The 13,357-nt window shown below is 37.2% G+C and overlaps 1 protein-coding gene and 1 long non-coding RNA gene across 6 annotated transcripts in view; one reads left to right on the forward strand and one right to left on the reverse strand.

Annotated features, from left to right (window-relative positions):
* The window catches only part of AGBL3 (AGBL carboxypeptidase 3), a 103,977-nt gene that overhangs the window by 63,534 nt on the left and 27,086 nt on the right, over positions 1-13,357 (forward strand). For 3 of the 5 annotated variants that reach the window (XM_069588440.1, XM_069588441.1, XM_069588442.1), the window contains 2 exons: positions 6,991-7,048; positions 8,782-9,062. In XM_069588440.1, the coding sequence (XP_069444541.1) occupies positions 6,991-7,048; positions 8,782-8,855 (132 nt within the window). In that variant the 3' untranslated portion in view covers positions 8,856-9,062. Of the gene's footprint in view, positions 1-6,990; positions 7,049-8,781; positions 9,063-13,357 lie in introns of those variants that run through there. The other 2 variants (XM_069588443.1, XM_069588439.1) reach the window with 1 other exon arrangement.
* The window catches only part of LOC138439532 (uncharacterized), a 53,566-nt gene that overhangs the window by 3,450 nt on the left and 36,759 nt on the right, over positions 1-13,357 (reverse strand). The gene's annotated exons all lie outside the window — the stretch shown is intronic.

The raw sequence follows: 13,357 nt of genomic DNA on the forward strand, positions 1-13,357 counted from the left end.
CTTTATTAATGATTTCTTTAAATGTCAGTGGACTAAATTCTATAATCAAAAGACAGAGTGGCAGATTGAATAAAAAATGCCACCTATAAGAGACTCACTTTAGGGGAAGAGATACAGATTAAAAGTGAGGGGATGGAAAAAGGCATTTCATCCAAATGGAAATAATAATAAAGCTGGGCTAGCAATACTCATATCAGACAAAACAGACTTTAAAACAAAGGCCGTAAGGAAAAACAAAGGACATTATATAATGATAAAAGGAACAATACAAGTAGAAGATACTACACTTGTTAACATAAATGTACTCAATACAGGATCACCTAAATACATAAAACAAGTACAGGCAGACATAAAGGGAAAGACCTACAAGAATACAATAATAATAGTAGGAGACTTTTATTGACATGAATGGACAGAACTTCTAGACAGAAAATCATAAGGCAACAGAGATGTTAGATGACACAACAGCCCAGATTAAACATAGCTCCTAATGTCTTCCCAAAGTAAAAGACTTAATTTGCAACAGATCCTGGAGAAATTCAACTTAACAGCATCCTCAAAAATTGAAATATAGAGAAAGGCAATTTGAAGAAGATTGGTAGATTCTTTGGAGATACGGGCCAAACATATAGGCTGGCTAGTTCACAGAACTGGGGGCAGGGGAACAGGTAGGAGGAGTCTAAGGCAGGGTCAGTATAAATCTGAAACCCTGACCTGGCAAATTATCCCTTCAAAGGAACCCAGATTTTATTGAATTAGCCTGTAGAGCAATTTACATGCTCAAGGCATTGCTGAAGCAGTAGACCTACCAGCCAGAAATGAGCAGAATTTAACAGCTGGGTATAGTCAGAGAAGGAGTCAGAGAGACTTCTGCCAAAACCACTGCCCTCCCAGAGAGTATGGTCAGGGATGGAAGGGGTAGGGGGAAGGATTAGTACCCTACCCAGAGATCAAAAGAACTGTCTAGTTAGGAAATAAGCCTGACAAACACGGATGAAGGACAACATCCCAAGTTGATGAGATAAAAAAAAAAAAAAAAAACCTCTTTGGATCCCATCCGGTCAATCCATAAAGCGTCTGTTACCTGCAGAGAGCCCAGAAGTCAACCTGAGTGCCAGCCTCAGGTTAGAAGATTTCTACTCAAATATTTTTGGTGTTAATAATAGTAATCCAGTGGGAAATCTAAGGTTAGCCATGACAAGTTCATTTAGCAGATACAAGAGCAAATACACTGCCATCTGCCAAATGTGGATTAACAGAATCTACTTTTCCAAGAACTTTTGAATTTTTTTCTCATTTTTAAAATAATCTTTGGTAAAAAGAGTGAACAGTATCATCTTAACTGAGGTTAATGCCTGGGGTCAAATTAAGCTCATGCTCTTCAACTATTTCTTAAATGATTGCTTGTAAGATATCAATATATCCCTAAAGTATTAAACTATTTTAGTAACCTTTATTCCCTACCAGGATACTTTCAGTAATTAATCTTGCAGACTTTAAGCAAAAACAAATCCTTGTAGATTACTGTGATTAGAATTTATAGATCAATATGGTAGAAACCAATACAATATTGTAAAGCAATTATCCTCCAATTAAAAATAAATATTTAAAAACAACAAAGAATTTATAGATCACATTCATAAAGGACACTAGGAGTTGATCATAGCTCAGTTGGTAAAGAATCTGCCTGCAATGCAGGAGACCCACGTTTGATTCCTGGGTTGAGAAGATCCCCTGGAGGAGGAAATGGCAACCCACTCCAGTATTCTTGCCTGGAAAATCCCCATGGACAGAGGAGCCTGGCAGGATACAGTCCATGGGGTCACAATAGTCAGACATGACTTAGCAGCTAAACCAACCAACTAACCAACCAACCATAAGAACACTGGCTTGGTGATTTTCTTATTTTTTTTGGAGGCTAATTACTTTACAATATTGTAGTGGTTTTGCCATACACTGACATGAATCTGCCATGGGTGTACATGTGTTCTCCATCCTGAACCCCCCTCCCACCTCCCTCCCCATCCCATCCCCCTGGGTCATTCCAGTGCACCAGCCCCGAGCACACTGTATCATGCATCGAACCTGGACTGGCGATCCATTTCACATATGATAATATACACATTTCAATGCCATTCTCCCAAACCATCCCCCCCTCGCCCTCTCCTACAGAGTCCAAAAGACTGTTCTATATATGTGTATCTCTTTTGCAGTCATGCATACAAGGTTATCGTTATCATCTTTCTAAATTCCATATATATGCGTTAGTATACTATATTGGTGTTTTTCTTTCTGGCTTACTTCACTCTGTATAATAGGCTCCAGTTTCATCCACCTCATTAGAACTGATTCAAATGTATTCTTTTTAATGGCTGAGTAATATTCCATTGTGTGTATGTACCACAGCTTTCTTATCCATTCGTCTGCTGATGGACATCTAGGTTACTTCCATATCCTGGCTATTATGAACAGTGCTGTGATGAACATTGAGGTACACGTGGCTCTTTCATTTCTGGTTTCTTCAGTGTGTATGCCCAGCAGTGGGATTGCTGGGTCATTATGGCAGTTCTATTTCCAGTTTTTTAAGGAATCTCCACACTGTTCTCCATAGTGGCAGTACTAGTTTGCATTCCCACCAACAGTGTAAGAGGGTTCCCTTTTCTCCACACCCTCTCCAGCATTTATTGCTTGTAGACTTTTGGATAGCAGCCATTCTGACTGGCATGAAATGGTACCTCATTGTGGTTTTGATTTGTGAAAAGGAAAGATATAAGCATCTGAATGCAGAGTTCCAAAGAATAGCAAGAAGAGATAAGAAAGCCTTCTTCAGCGATCAATGCAGAGAAATAGAAGAAAACAACAGAATGGGAAAGACTAGAGATCTCTTCAAGAAAATTAGAGATACCAAGGGAACATTTCTTGCAAATATGGGCTTGATAAAGGACAGAAATGGTATGGACCTAACAGAAGCAGAAGATATTAAGGAGAGGTGGCAAAAATACACAGAAGAACTGTACAAAAAAGATCTTCACGACTCAGATAATCATGATGGTGTGATCACTCATCTAGAGCCAGACATCCTGGAATGTGAGGTCAAGTGGGCCTTAGAAAGCATCACTACGAACAAAGCTAGTGGAGGTAATGGAATTCCAGTGGAGCTGTTTCAAATCCTGAAAGATGATGCTGTGAAGGTACTGCACTCAATATGCCAGCAAATTTGGAAAACTCAGCAGTGGCCATAGGACTGGAAAAGGTCAGTTTTCATTCCAATCCCAAAGAAAGGCAATGCAAAAGAATGCTCAAACTACCACACAATTGCACTCATCTCACATGCTAGTAAAGTAATGCTCAAAATTCTCCAAGCCAGGCTTCAGCAATACATGAACCGTGAACTTCCTGATGTTCAAGCTGGTTTTAGAAAAGGCAGAGGAACCAGAGATCAAATTGCCAACATCAACTGGATCATCAAAAAAGCAAGAGAGTTCCAGAAAAACATCTATTTCTGCTTTTTTGACTATGTCAAAACCTTTGACTGTGTGGATCACAATAAACTGGAAAATTCTGAAAGAGATGGAATACCAGACCACCTGACCTGCCTCTTGAGAAACCTATATGCAGGTCAGGAAGCAACAGTTAGAACTGGACATGGAACAACAGACTGGTTCCAAATAGGAAAAGGAGTATGTCAAGGCTGTATATTGTCACCCTGCTTATTTAACTTCTATGCAGAGTACATCATGAGAAACACTGGACTGGAAGAAACACAAGCTGGAATCAAGATTGCCGGGAGAAATATCAATAACCTCAGATATGCAGATGACACCACCCTTATGGCAGAAAGTGAAGAGGAACTAAAAAGCCTCTTGATGAAAGTGAAAGAGGAGAGTGAAAAAGCTGGCTTAAAGCTCAACATTCAGAAAACGAAGATCATGGCATCTGGTCCCATCACTTCATGGGAAATGGGGAAACAGTGGAAACAGTGTCAGACTATTTTTTTGGGCTCCAAAATCACTGCAGATGGTGATTGCAGCCATGAAATTAAAAGACGCTTACTCCTTGGAAGAAAAGTTATGACCAACCTAGATAGCATATTCAAAAGTAGAGACATTACTTTGCCGACTAAGGTCCGTCTAGTCAAGGCTATGGTTTTTCCTATGGTCATGTATGGATGTGAGAGTTGGACTGTGAAGAAGGCCGAAGAATTGATGCTTTTGAACTGTGGTGTTGGAGAAGACTCTTGAGAGTCCCTTGGACTGCAAGGAGATCCAACCAGTCCATTCTGAAGGAGATCAGTCCTGGGTGTTCTTTGGAAGGAATGATGCTAAAGCTGAAACTCCAATACTTTGTCCACCTCATTCGAAGAGTTGACTCATTGGAAAAGACTTTGAAGCTGGAGGGATTGGGGGCAGGAGGAGAAGGGGATGACAGAGGATGAGATGGCTGGATGGCATCACCAACTCGATGGAAGTGAGTTTGAGTGAACTCTGGGAGATGGTGATGGACAGGGAGGCCTGGCGTGCTGCGATTCATGGTGTCGCAAAGAGTCGGACACGACTGAGCGACTGAACTGAACTGAATTGAATAATGAGTGATGTTGAGCATCCTTTCATATTTTTGTTAGCCATCTGTATGTCTTTGGAGAAATGTCTGTTTAGTTCTTTGGCCCATTTTTTATTGGGTCGTTTTTTTTTCTGAACTGAGCTGCAGGAGTTGTATATTTTTGAGATTAATTCTTTGTCAGTTGCTTTGTTTGCTATTATTTTCTCCCATTCTGAAGGCTGTCTTTTCACCTTGCTTATAGTTTCCTTTGTTGTGCAAAAGCTTTTAATTTTAATTAGGTCCCATTTGTTTATTTTTGCTTTTATTTCTAATATTCTGGGAGGTGGGTCCTAGAGGATCCTGCTGTGATTTATGTTGGAGAGTGTTTTGCCTATGTTTTCCTCTAGGAGTTTTATAGTTTCTTGGCCTGGTGATTTTCTATGAGATGAAGATAATAGTTTTATTATGGTTCACAGTCATATTTCAATCAAAGGAGGAGAGCTAAAAATGACAATGAATTCATCAAATCAAGTCTTACTACAAGTGAATTTTCTTCAGCCTAGTTTCACCCCTTGTCTCTCTAAATTCTTTATAATGATTATGTAATATTGCTACTTTTAACTTTGCATAATTTTTTCTAGAATACTTCCTTATATCTTTCCCTTCAATAATCAAGTTTTGATTTTTACAATTTCCTCTCACCTCCCATTTTCATGCTGATTATATCTTTTTTGGGGGGAGGGGCTGCTATTCAATTTTATCTAAAAAGAACCTTTCTTTATAGTCCAACTCTCACATCCATACATGACTACTGGAAAAACCATAGCCTTGACTAGATGGACTTTTGTTGGCAAAGTAATATCTCTGCTTTGTAATATGCTTCCTAGGTTGGTCATAGCTTTCCTTTCAAGGAGTAAGCATCTTTTAATTTCATGGCTGCAGTCACCATCTGCAGTGATTTTGGAGCCCCAAAAAATAAAGTCTGACACTGTTTCCCTGTCTATTTGCTATGAAGTGATAGGACTGGGTGCCATGATCTTCGTTTTCTGAATATTGAGCTTTAAGCCAACTTTTTCACTCTCTTTCACTTTCATCAAGAGGCTCTTTAGTTCTTCACTTTCTGCCATAAGGATGGTGTCATCTGCATATCTGAAGTTAGTGATATTTCTCCCGGCAATCTTGATTCCAGCTTGTGCTTCATCCAGCCCAGCGTTTCTCATGATGTACTCTGCATAGAAGTTAAATAAGCAGGGTGACAATATACAGCCTTGATGTACTCCTGTTCCTACTTGGAACCAGTCTGTTGTTCCATGTCCAGTTCTAACTGTTGCTTCCTGACCTGCATACAGATTTCTCAAGAGGCAGGTCAGGTGATCTGGTATTCCCATCTCTTTCAGAATTTTCCACAGTTTATTGTGATCCACATAGTCAAAAGCTTTGGCATAGTCAAGAAAGCAGAAATAGATGTTTTTTTGGAACTCTCTTGCTTTTTCGATGATCCAGTTGATGTTGGCAATTTGATCTCTGGTTCCTCTGCCTTTTCTAAAACCAGCTTGAACATCTGAAAGTTCACAGTTCACATATTGTTGAAGACTGGTTTGGAGAATTTTGAAACAGTTTGGAAGTATCTAAAATGTTTTCAGCTTGCCTGGTGGCTCAGCTAGTAAAGAATCCGCCTGCAATGTGGGAGACCAGGGTTTGATCCCTGGGTCTGGAAGATACCCTGGAGAAGGGAAAGGCTACCCGCTGCAGTATTCTGGCCTAGGGAATTCCATGGACTGTATAGCCCATGGGGTCACAAAGAGTTGGACACGACTAAGAGACTTTCAGAATGTTTTCACACTCACATGATGATTTGTATACACTATTCCAGACCAACAGTCACAGTTCCACAGTGTTTTGTGTCTCTTTTAGTCCAGCTGGGTCAGACTGGCATGGTATCTCCTTTCATGAGACACAGACAGCAGTGTCATGCATATGGTCTTTCTTACTCTAAACTTTTTTTTATAAGCTATGAGAATGATTTTTTCAACTTTCATATATAAACACAGTTTTACAATTGCTTATACTTTTCCATACAATTTTATATATTTTCATTCATTTTGTACTTCTCTTCCTTTATCTTTAATCTTATTAAGTAAATGAAATTATAAAGCATACAATTTTTGTCTCTTTCTCATCATAAATAAGTTCTATATGAAGAAAAAAAATTTAAACTCCCTTTAATGCCAAAATACAGTATTTAACATTTTCTTCCGTCATTGGTGGAGAAGAAAAGTAGCATTGTGAAAGATACTAGAAGGTACTGATTTAAAGGATTTTTTTTGCCCATTCTAAATCTATGAGGATACAATGAGAAATGTTGAAAATTACCATAAATTGTAGAAAATGTACCTCATTTTCATGTTTATAATATAGTACTGTTTTCCTTCTGGTTCTATGTTCCATTAGGTTTGTGATAAAGGACATTTAGTTCAAGGACACAAAGAATCAGATTCTGATGTGACAGGTAATGTTCTGCTTTTACCCTCTGATAAACTATTAATTCCTCAACACTTTTTTGTACTTGGAGGTTATCACTGTGCTTTGTGCTAGGGATATTAAGAATATATTGTACTATTTCTCACCCCTTAGGAACTCATCATTTAATAGCGGGAGACAAACAAATAAACAAGTTAAGTGCAGTGTTAACAGGTGCAGTGCCTACAGTCTGGACAGGGTCCCCAGGAAGCACACTGAGGGTTGGACTGAGTGGTCCACATACTTGAGAGATATCCCTCATTTGAAAGGGTTTTCCCCAAACAGAATATAGGGATTTTATGTTTAAAAAACATCATGGGCCTTTTGTTTCATTAAGTAATAAAGAATGGGACAAGAGAGAAATTAAGTTTTGGACTACTCATTTGCTTCTGTGAGAATCTGCTAAGTCTGATATAAATCTCTAAGAAAAAAAAAATGCCAGAAATGTTAGAGATTCAGAAATACATAGTCTGGTATTTTTTTCTTAATTTTTATCTCATTATCTTTACTTGAGGTCCTCTGAAAAATATTCATGTAATTTAAACATTTTAATTTCATCTATAATAATTCTTTAATTTATGTGTATATATATTTATTCCACACTTATTTTCAAGAAGTATCTCAAGTAATGATTAAAAGTATATATAAATGTACATGCTTCCTTGGTGGCTCAGACAGTAAAGAATCCGCCTATAATGCAAGAGACTAGGGTTCAATCCCTGGATTGGGAAGATCCCCTGGAGGAGGGCATGGCAACTCACTCCAGTATTCTTGCCTGCAGAATCCCCACGGACAGAGGAGCCTGGCAGGCTACAATCCATGTGGTTGCAAACGACTGAGCAACAAAGCACAGCCCAGCATAAATGTACACAAATCCATTTAGTTTATGATGCAATTGTTGTTATTATTCAGTTGCTAAGTCGTGTCCAACTCTGCAACCCCATGGACTGTAGCACTCCAGTGCTGTCTCTTACTATTTCCCACTATGATGCTGTAGGCTAATTAAAAACAGAAATGAAAATAAAAACCACACCTAAGAGGGAATTTTATTATAATTAAGATGGTTACTTCATTGTACTTTAAATTCTTTCCATAGTGATAAGCCAAGAAAATCTGTCACTTTTGATATGTAACTTTTATATATTCTTCTGTTAAATTTAATGTCAAAATTTAAAAATAACATATGTTAGAATACTTATTTTAGACATTTTTTCTATACATGTACAGTCCATGTTAATCACACAGACAAATCTTCAGGGGCTTTTTTGCAAGATTTGAATGTTTTCATTTAAAATCACAGTATATTATTAACTTCTCTCAATGTTAATAAATGGTGGCAGAGTATTCCATTGTATTAGTGAACCTTAATTTATTTAGATACCCTCCATTGTTAAAATTTTATTTTGTTCACTTTTTTTCTATCGTAAACAAGACTTTTTAACTCACTATTTGTGATTATTTATCTGTAATAGATTCCTAGAAAGGAACTGCTGACCCAAAGAGTATGAACATTTTTTAGACCTTACCTATAAATAGCAAAAATGCAATAAAATTCATGAGATTCAAGAACTGTTTGTGTTAATTTCATTGAGCTGAACTACTATTTACACATTATTTGCTAGCATACTAGAATTTTCATTTATAAAAAGATAAAAATACGAAATGTAAAAGAGTCAATGAGCTTTTTTCTTGCTGCTAATGGACTTTTACCATCTTTTCTAGATACAAGACCTTCTATATCAGATGACTGTATATTTGATTATTTCAGAAGACAGCTCCCTAATCAAGGTTTGTAAGATGGGAATATAGACAGTAATGAGTGGTCGCCTATCATCTGAATGTGAGCTAATTAATAATATGTATCTGGTCATGATTTACACATAAGAAACTAGAAGATTATCTTCAAATCGGATTGCCAAAGAACACTTCACCTTCCCAGAAATTCTGTACGTCAAATTTTGATTTTTCTAACTCTAGAAATAAATAGAAGACAGTAGAACTTCCTTATATGTCAATTTGATTTCTGGTAATTTTACCAAGTCCAAAAAAAAAAAAAAAGATCACTCATCTCACTGTCTAATCTTTTCATTCCCATCTCACCGAATCTTAAAGCAGAGAGACGTCTTGAGAGTTCCCTACTCTCACCTCCTACAGATGACAGGACCCAAGCACATCCAGCCTTTGACTGACAACACTTGGTGACAAGCAGTTTACCAAACTGCAGTCAATTCATTCCATTTCTTGAGAGCAGTGCTCTTTTTATGTTGAGTTTAGAACACATGTCCCTGTAAATTTTAACTCACCTCTTTAAGAAACTTTAAAGGTAAACATTTCTGACCAACTCATTTTCCCTAATCCTCCCTGCAATAATAAGAACAAATGTAATGCCTCTTCCACATGACAGATCATAAGTATTTTTTAAAGCTATTACTTATTTACCTGAAACTTTCATTTCTTTCAGCCATCGATAATATGACTCAAGTCCCTTTACTATCATATTTTACTCTTTTCTGTCACTATTCAAGCTTGAAGAAAACTGAACACAGTATTACAGATGTCATCTAACTAGGACAGTCATTCCTTGGTAACTGAGGGGGAACTGGTTCCAGGAATCCCACAGAGACCAAAATCTGAGAATCCATCCCTTACATAAAATGGCACAGTGTTTGCATATAACCCATGCACATCCTTCAGTATCTCTAGATTAATATAATGCTTAATACAGTGTAAATGCTATGTAAACAGTCACCAGTACACTGCAAATTCAGGTTTTGCTTTTGAGAGCTTCTTGAAATTTTTGTCCTACTATTTTGATCCACAGTTGGTTGAATGCAGATGTGGAACCCGTGGACATGGATGCCTAACAATGTACAATAAATTATCTTTCTCATTTGCTTCTTTCTAGATACCAGATTCACATTAATGCAGTCTAAGATTACATATGTTCTTTTGAAAATTATCCTAAAATACTGACATACTAGATTTACAAACACTCAAACCTATAAAGTTTTATTTTGATACTACCACTACGTCTCCTCCATTCTCTTACTTCAGTTTTGGTCTCATATTTTGGTCTTATGTATGGAGTCTTAAATTTATTCTTGTTAAACTAAGTCTTCTTTGATTCAGCCTTTCATGAAATCATTCTTGATTATGTCACATTGTTGTACCACACACATGTATATACCTTATACACACACACATATCTTTACATATATCTGACCTCTTGTCAAAGCTTCAGCCTCTTATATCTAATTATCTGCTATGTATCTTCACATAAGTGTCCCTCACAGCCAAATTCTAATTCATCTAATTCCACACTGCATGCTGTTCCTTCTGTATTCAGGAAGTACTTGTGAGTACTATCTAAGTAACTACCAAACTAGAAACCTGATAAGTTACCTTTTTTCTTCTTTCACTTCTACCACTCATATCTAGAGAGCCACTGAATCCAATTGATTTTACCTCATGATCCCTTTTATCTTCATCTTAACTACCATCATTCTTTTCAGACTCATCACATATTTATCAGAAACACTTTAGTTTCTAAGTGGTTTCCTTGCCATCTGTGTATGTGTGTGTTAAGTTACTTCAGTCATGTCTGACTCTGTGCGACCCCATGGGCTGTAACCAACCATGCTTCTCTGTCCATGAAATTCTCCAGGCAGGAATATTGGAGTGAATTGCCACGCCCTTCTCCAGGGGATCTTCCCAACCAGGGATTGAACCCAGGTCTCCTGCATTGTTTACCTACTGAACCACAAAGACCTAAGCCAGTACTGTCATCCTAATTCTACCTTTCATACTACCATAAAAGTAATCTATCAAAGACAGAACTCTGATTAATACCGCTGTCCAAAATAAAGCCTGTCAGTAATTCCCAGTTTTCTAACAGTGGTTGAAGCTGGCACAGTCCTGATATTTAAATTTGTTCTAGGCGTTCTCTTTTCAATTTTTTTAACTTTTAATTTTTAAATAATTTCAAAAATACAAAGAGCTATATCTATCTACCTATCTAGTTATATTTCCCCCTAAATCCACTTTTTAAATAAATATCATGCTCCTTTATTGCTAAAGAACTTCAGCGTTTATTTTCCAAGAACAAGAATAGTCTCTTAACGAAATTCAACTTTGATACAAAACTATTTTGTATCATACTGTAGTTAAGTTTCGCCAAATGTACCAATGTCCGTTAGAGCAAAACTTCTCCCTGATTCAGTTTCATGGATTGCATTTAATTGTCATATCCCTTGATTCTCTTTTAATTTGGAGCATGTACTCAGTTCTTCCCTTTCACTCACAGCACTGGCATTGTGAAGATTATGGGCCAGTTATCTTATGGAACATGCGGTTTTAAAATTTAAGAATTATCTGTGGAGCTTATGATAATCCCAGCTTTGGCTTTTTTTTTGGCATTTGTTGTTGACCCCCAAATCTGCATTTTTAATAAAGTACCATAGATAATTCTGATGTTAGTGATCTGCAGACACTTAAACTCACCACACTGGGAGCTATAGTGAGAATCGGAGGGAGGCCAAGCACCAACTGGCCCATCCAACCTTCATTCATCCTGAGTGGCTTTCAGGTACAATACTTCCAGTGAACAGGCCCCTGACTGCCTCTCCAGTTTTACCTCTTGCCATCCTCTGCCTTTCCTTTACACTTCAGCAAAGGTGATCTTTTGGTAGCCTCAAAATACATCAGTCTTCTCACCTCCTTGCCATTGCTCACGTTGTCTTCTCTGGCTGAAACGTAATTCTCCCTCCCTCCCTCTCCAACAAGATGAGCTGCTTATTATTTGAGGAAGTGTAACAAGATGCATATACAGTACATTAAAGTAAAAGTGAAATAGAATGAGTGATATGCATGAATTATGTCCTCAAAGAAGGGGATGTAATCCAACCTGGAAATCCCAGGGAAGGTTTTCTTGAAGGAACTGATCCTAAATGAACATGATTATAATGGATGATAGATGGAGTCTTTAGGCATTTAGCAGCAAGAGGAGACTCACTTCCTTGAATTCATAAAAGGTTAGTGTCAACGGTTTTGTGATCTTATTTATATGCAAATTCTTTTCTTACTTGAGATGTAACATGTCTGGGACTGAAGATGAGTACTAATGTTTATTCTCCCCCTGTATGATCAGAAGAAACTCTACTTGATAGAAAAGACAGGTGCAGCAGAGGAGCTGAGAGAGTCTGCTCTTTGTCTTCCATGAGTATTTTAAAATAACGCCAGCAGAACAAATCTGAACATCAGTTGATATATTTTCATTCTGAATATAGCTAAGCAAAATTTTCCTGATACTATTCTCCTGTGTCTTAGTCACTCTCTTTTATAATCATCCTTTATTACATAATCTTCTTTTCCTCTTTGTTCATATTTCTTTAAAACTCTGGTGATTATCTGCTTTGCAGAGGTCTCAAGTTACACTAGTCAATGACTGTGCTAGAGACTGGGTTACAATATATAGTTTGTTCTCAAAAAGCAAAGAGAGTTTGACAAACACACAGAGAGACAATAGAAACATAATGGGATAAGTGCTACTTACTGTGCTATTATACAGGAGTTGTCTAGGGATGAGGGAGTATCAGAGAAAGTTTCTCTGAAAAAGTCATTGTTAGGGATCCAGGGGCCTAATAAATAAATACCACTTTTTCTTTACCTTTGTATCTATTAAAAATTAAGACAAAATACTAGGACCAAATTCTAGCAAACTGAGTCCAGCAACATATAAAAAAGTTTATACATAGTGACCAGGTAGGATTTATTCTGGAAAAGCAAGGTTGGTTTAACATAACAAAAATTATCCACCTCTGAGAGTAATGAAAATAAAAACAAAAATAAACAAATGGGACCTTATCAAACTTAAAAACTTTTGCACAGCAAAGGAAGCCATTAAAAAGAAAACAAAAACACACAGAATGGGAGAAAATATTTGCAAACAAAGCAATCAACAAGGGATTAATCTCCAAAATATACAAACAAACTCATGTAGCTTAATATTAAAAAAAAAACCACCCCATCAGAAAATGGGTGGAAGATCAAAACAGACATTCATAAATAATACAGATGGCCAAGAGGCACATGAAACAATGCTCAACATCACTAATAGAGAAATGCAAATCAAAACTACAGTGAGGGACTGCCTCCCACTGGTTAGAATACCCATCATCAAAAAAAATCTGCAAATGCTGCAGAGGGTGTTGAGAAAAGGGAACCCTCCTACACTGTTAGTGGAAGTAAATGGTACAGTCACTATGCATAATGGTACGAGGTAACTTAAAAAACTAAAAAC

Source organism: Ovis canadensis, chromosome 4 (assembly GCF_042477335.2).
Source record: "Ovis canadensis isolate MfBH-ARS-UI-01 breed Bighorn chromosome 4, ARS-UI_OviCan_v2, whole genome shotgun sequence".
Lineage (NCBI taxonomy): Eukaryota > Metazoa > Chordata > Mammalia > Artiodactyla > Bovidae > Ovis > Ovis canadensis.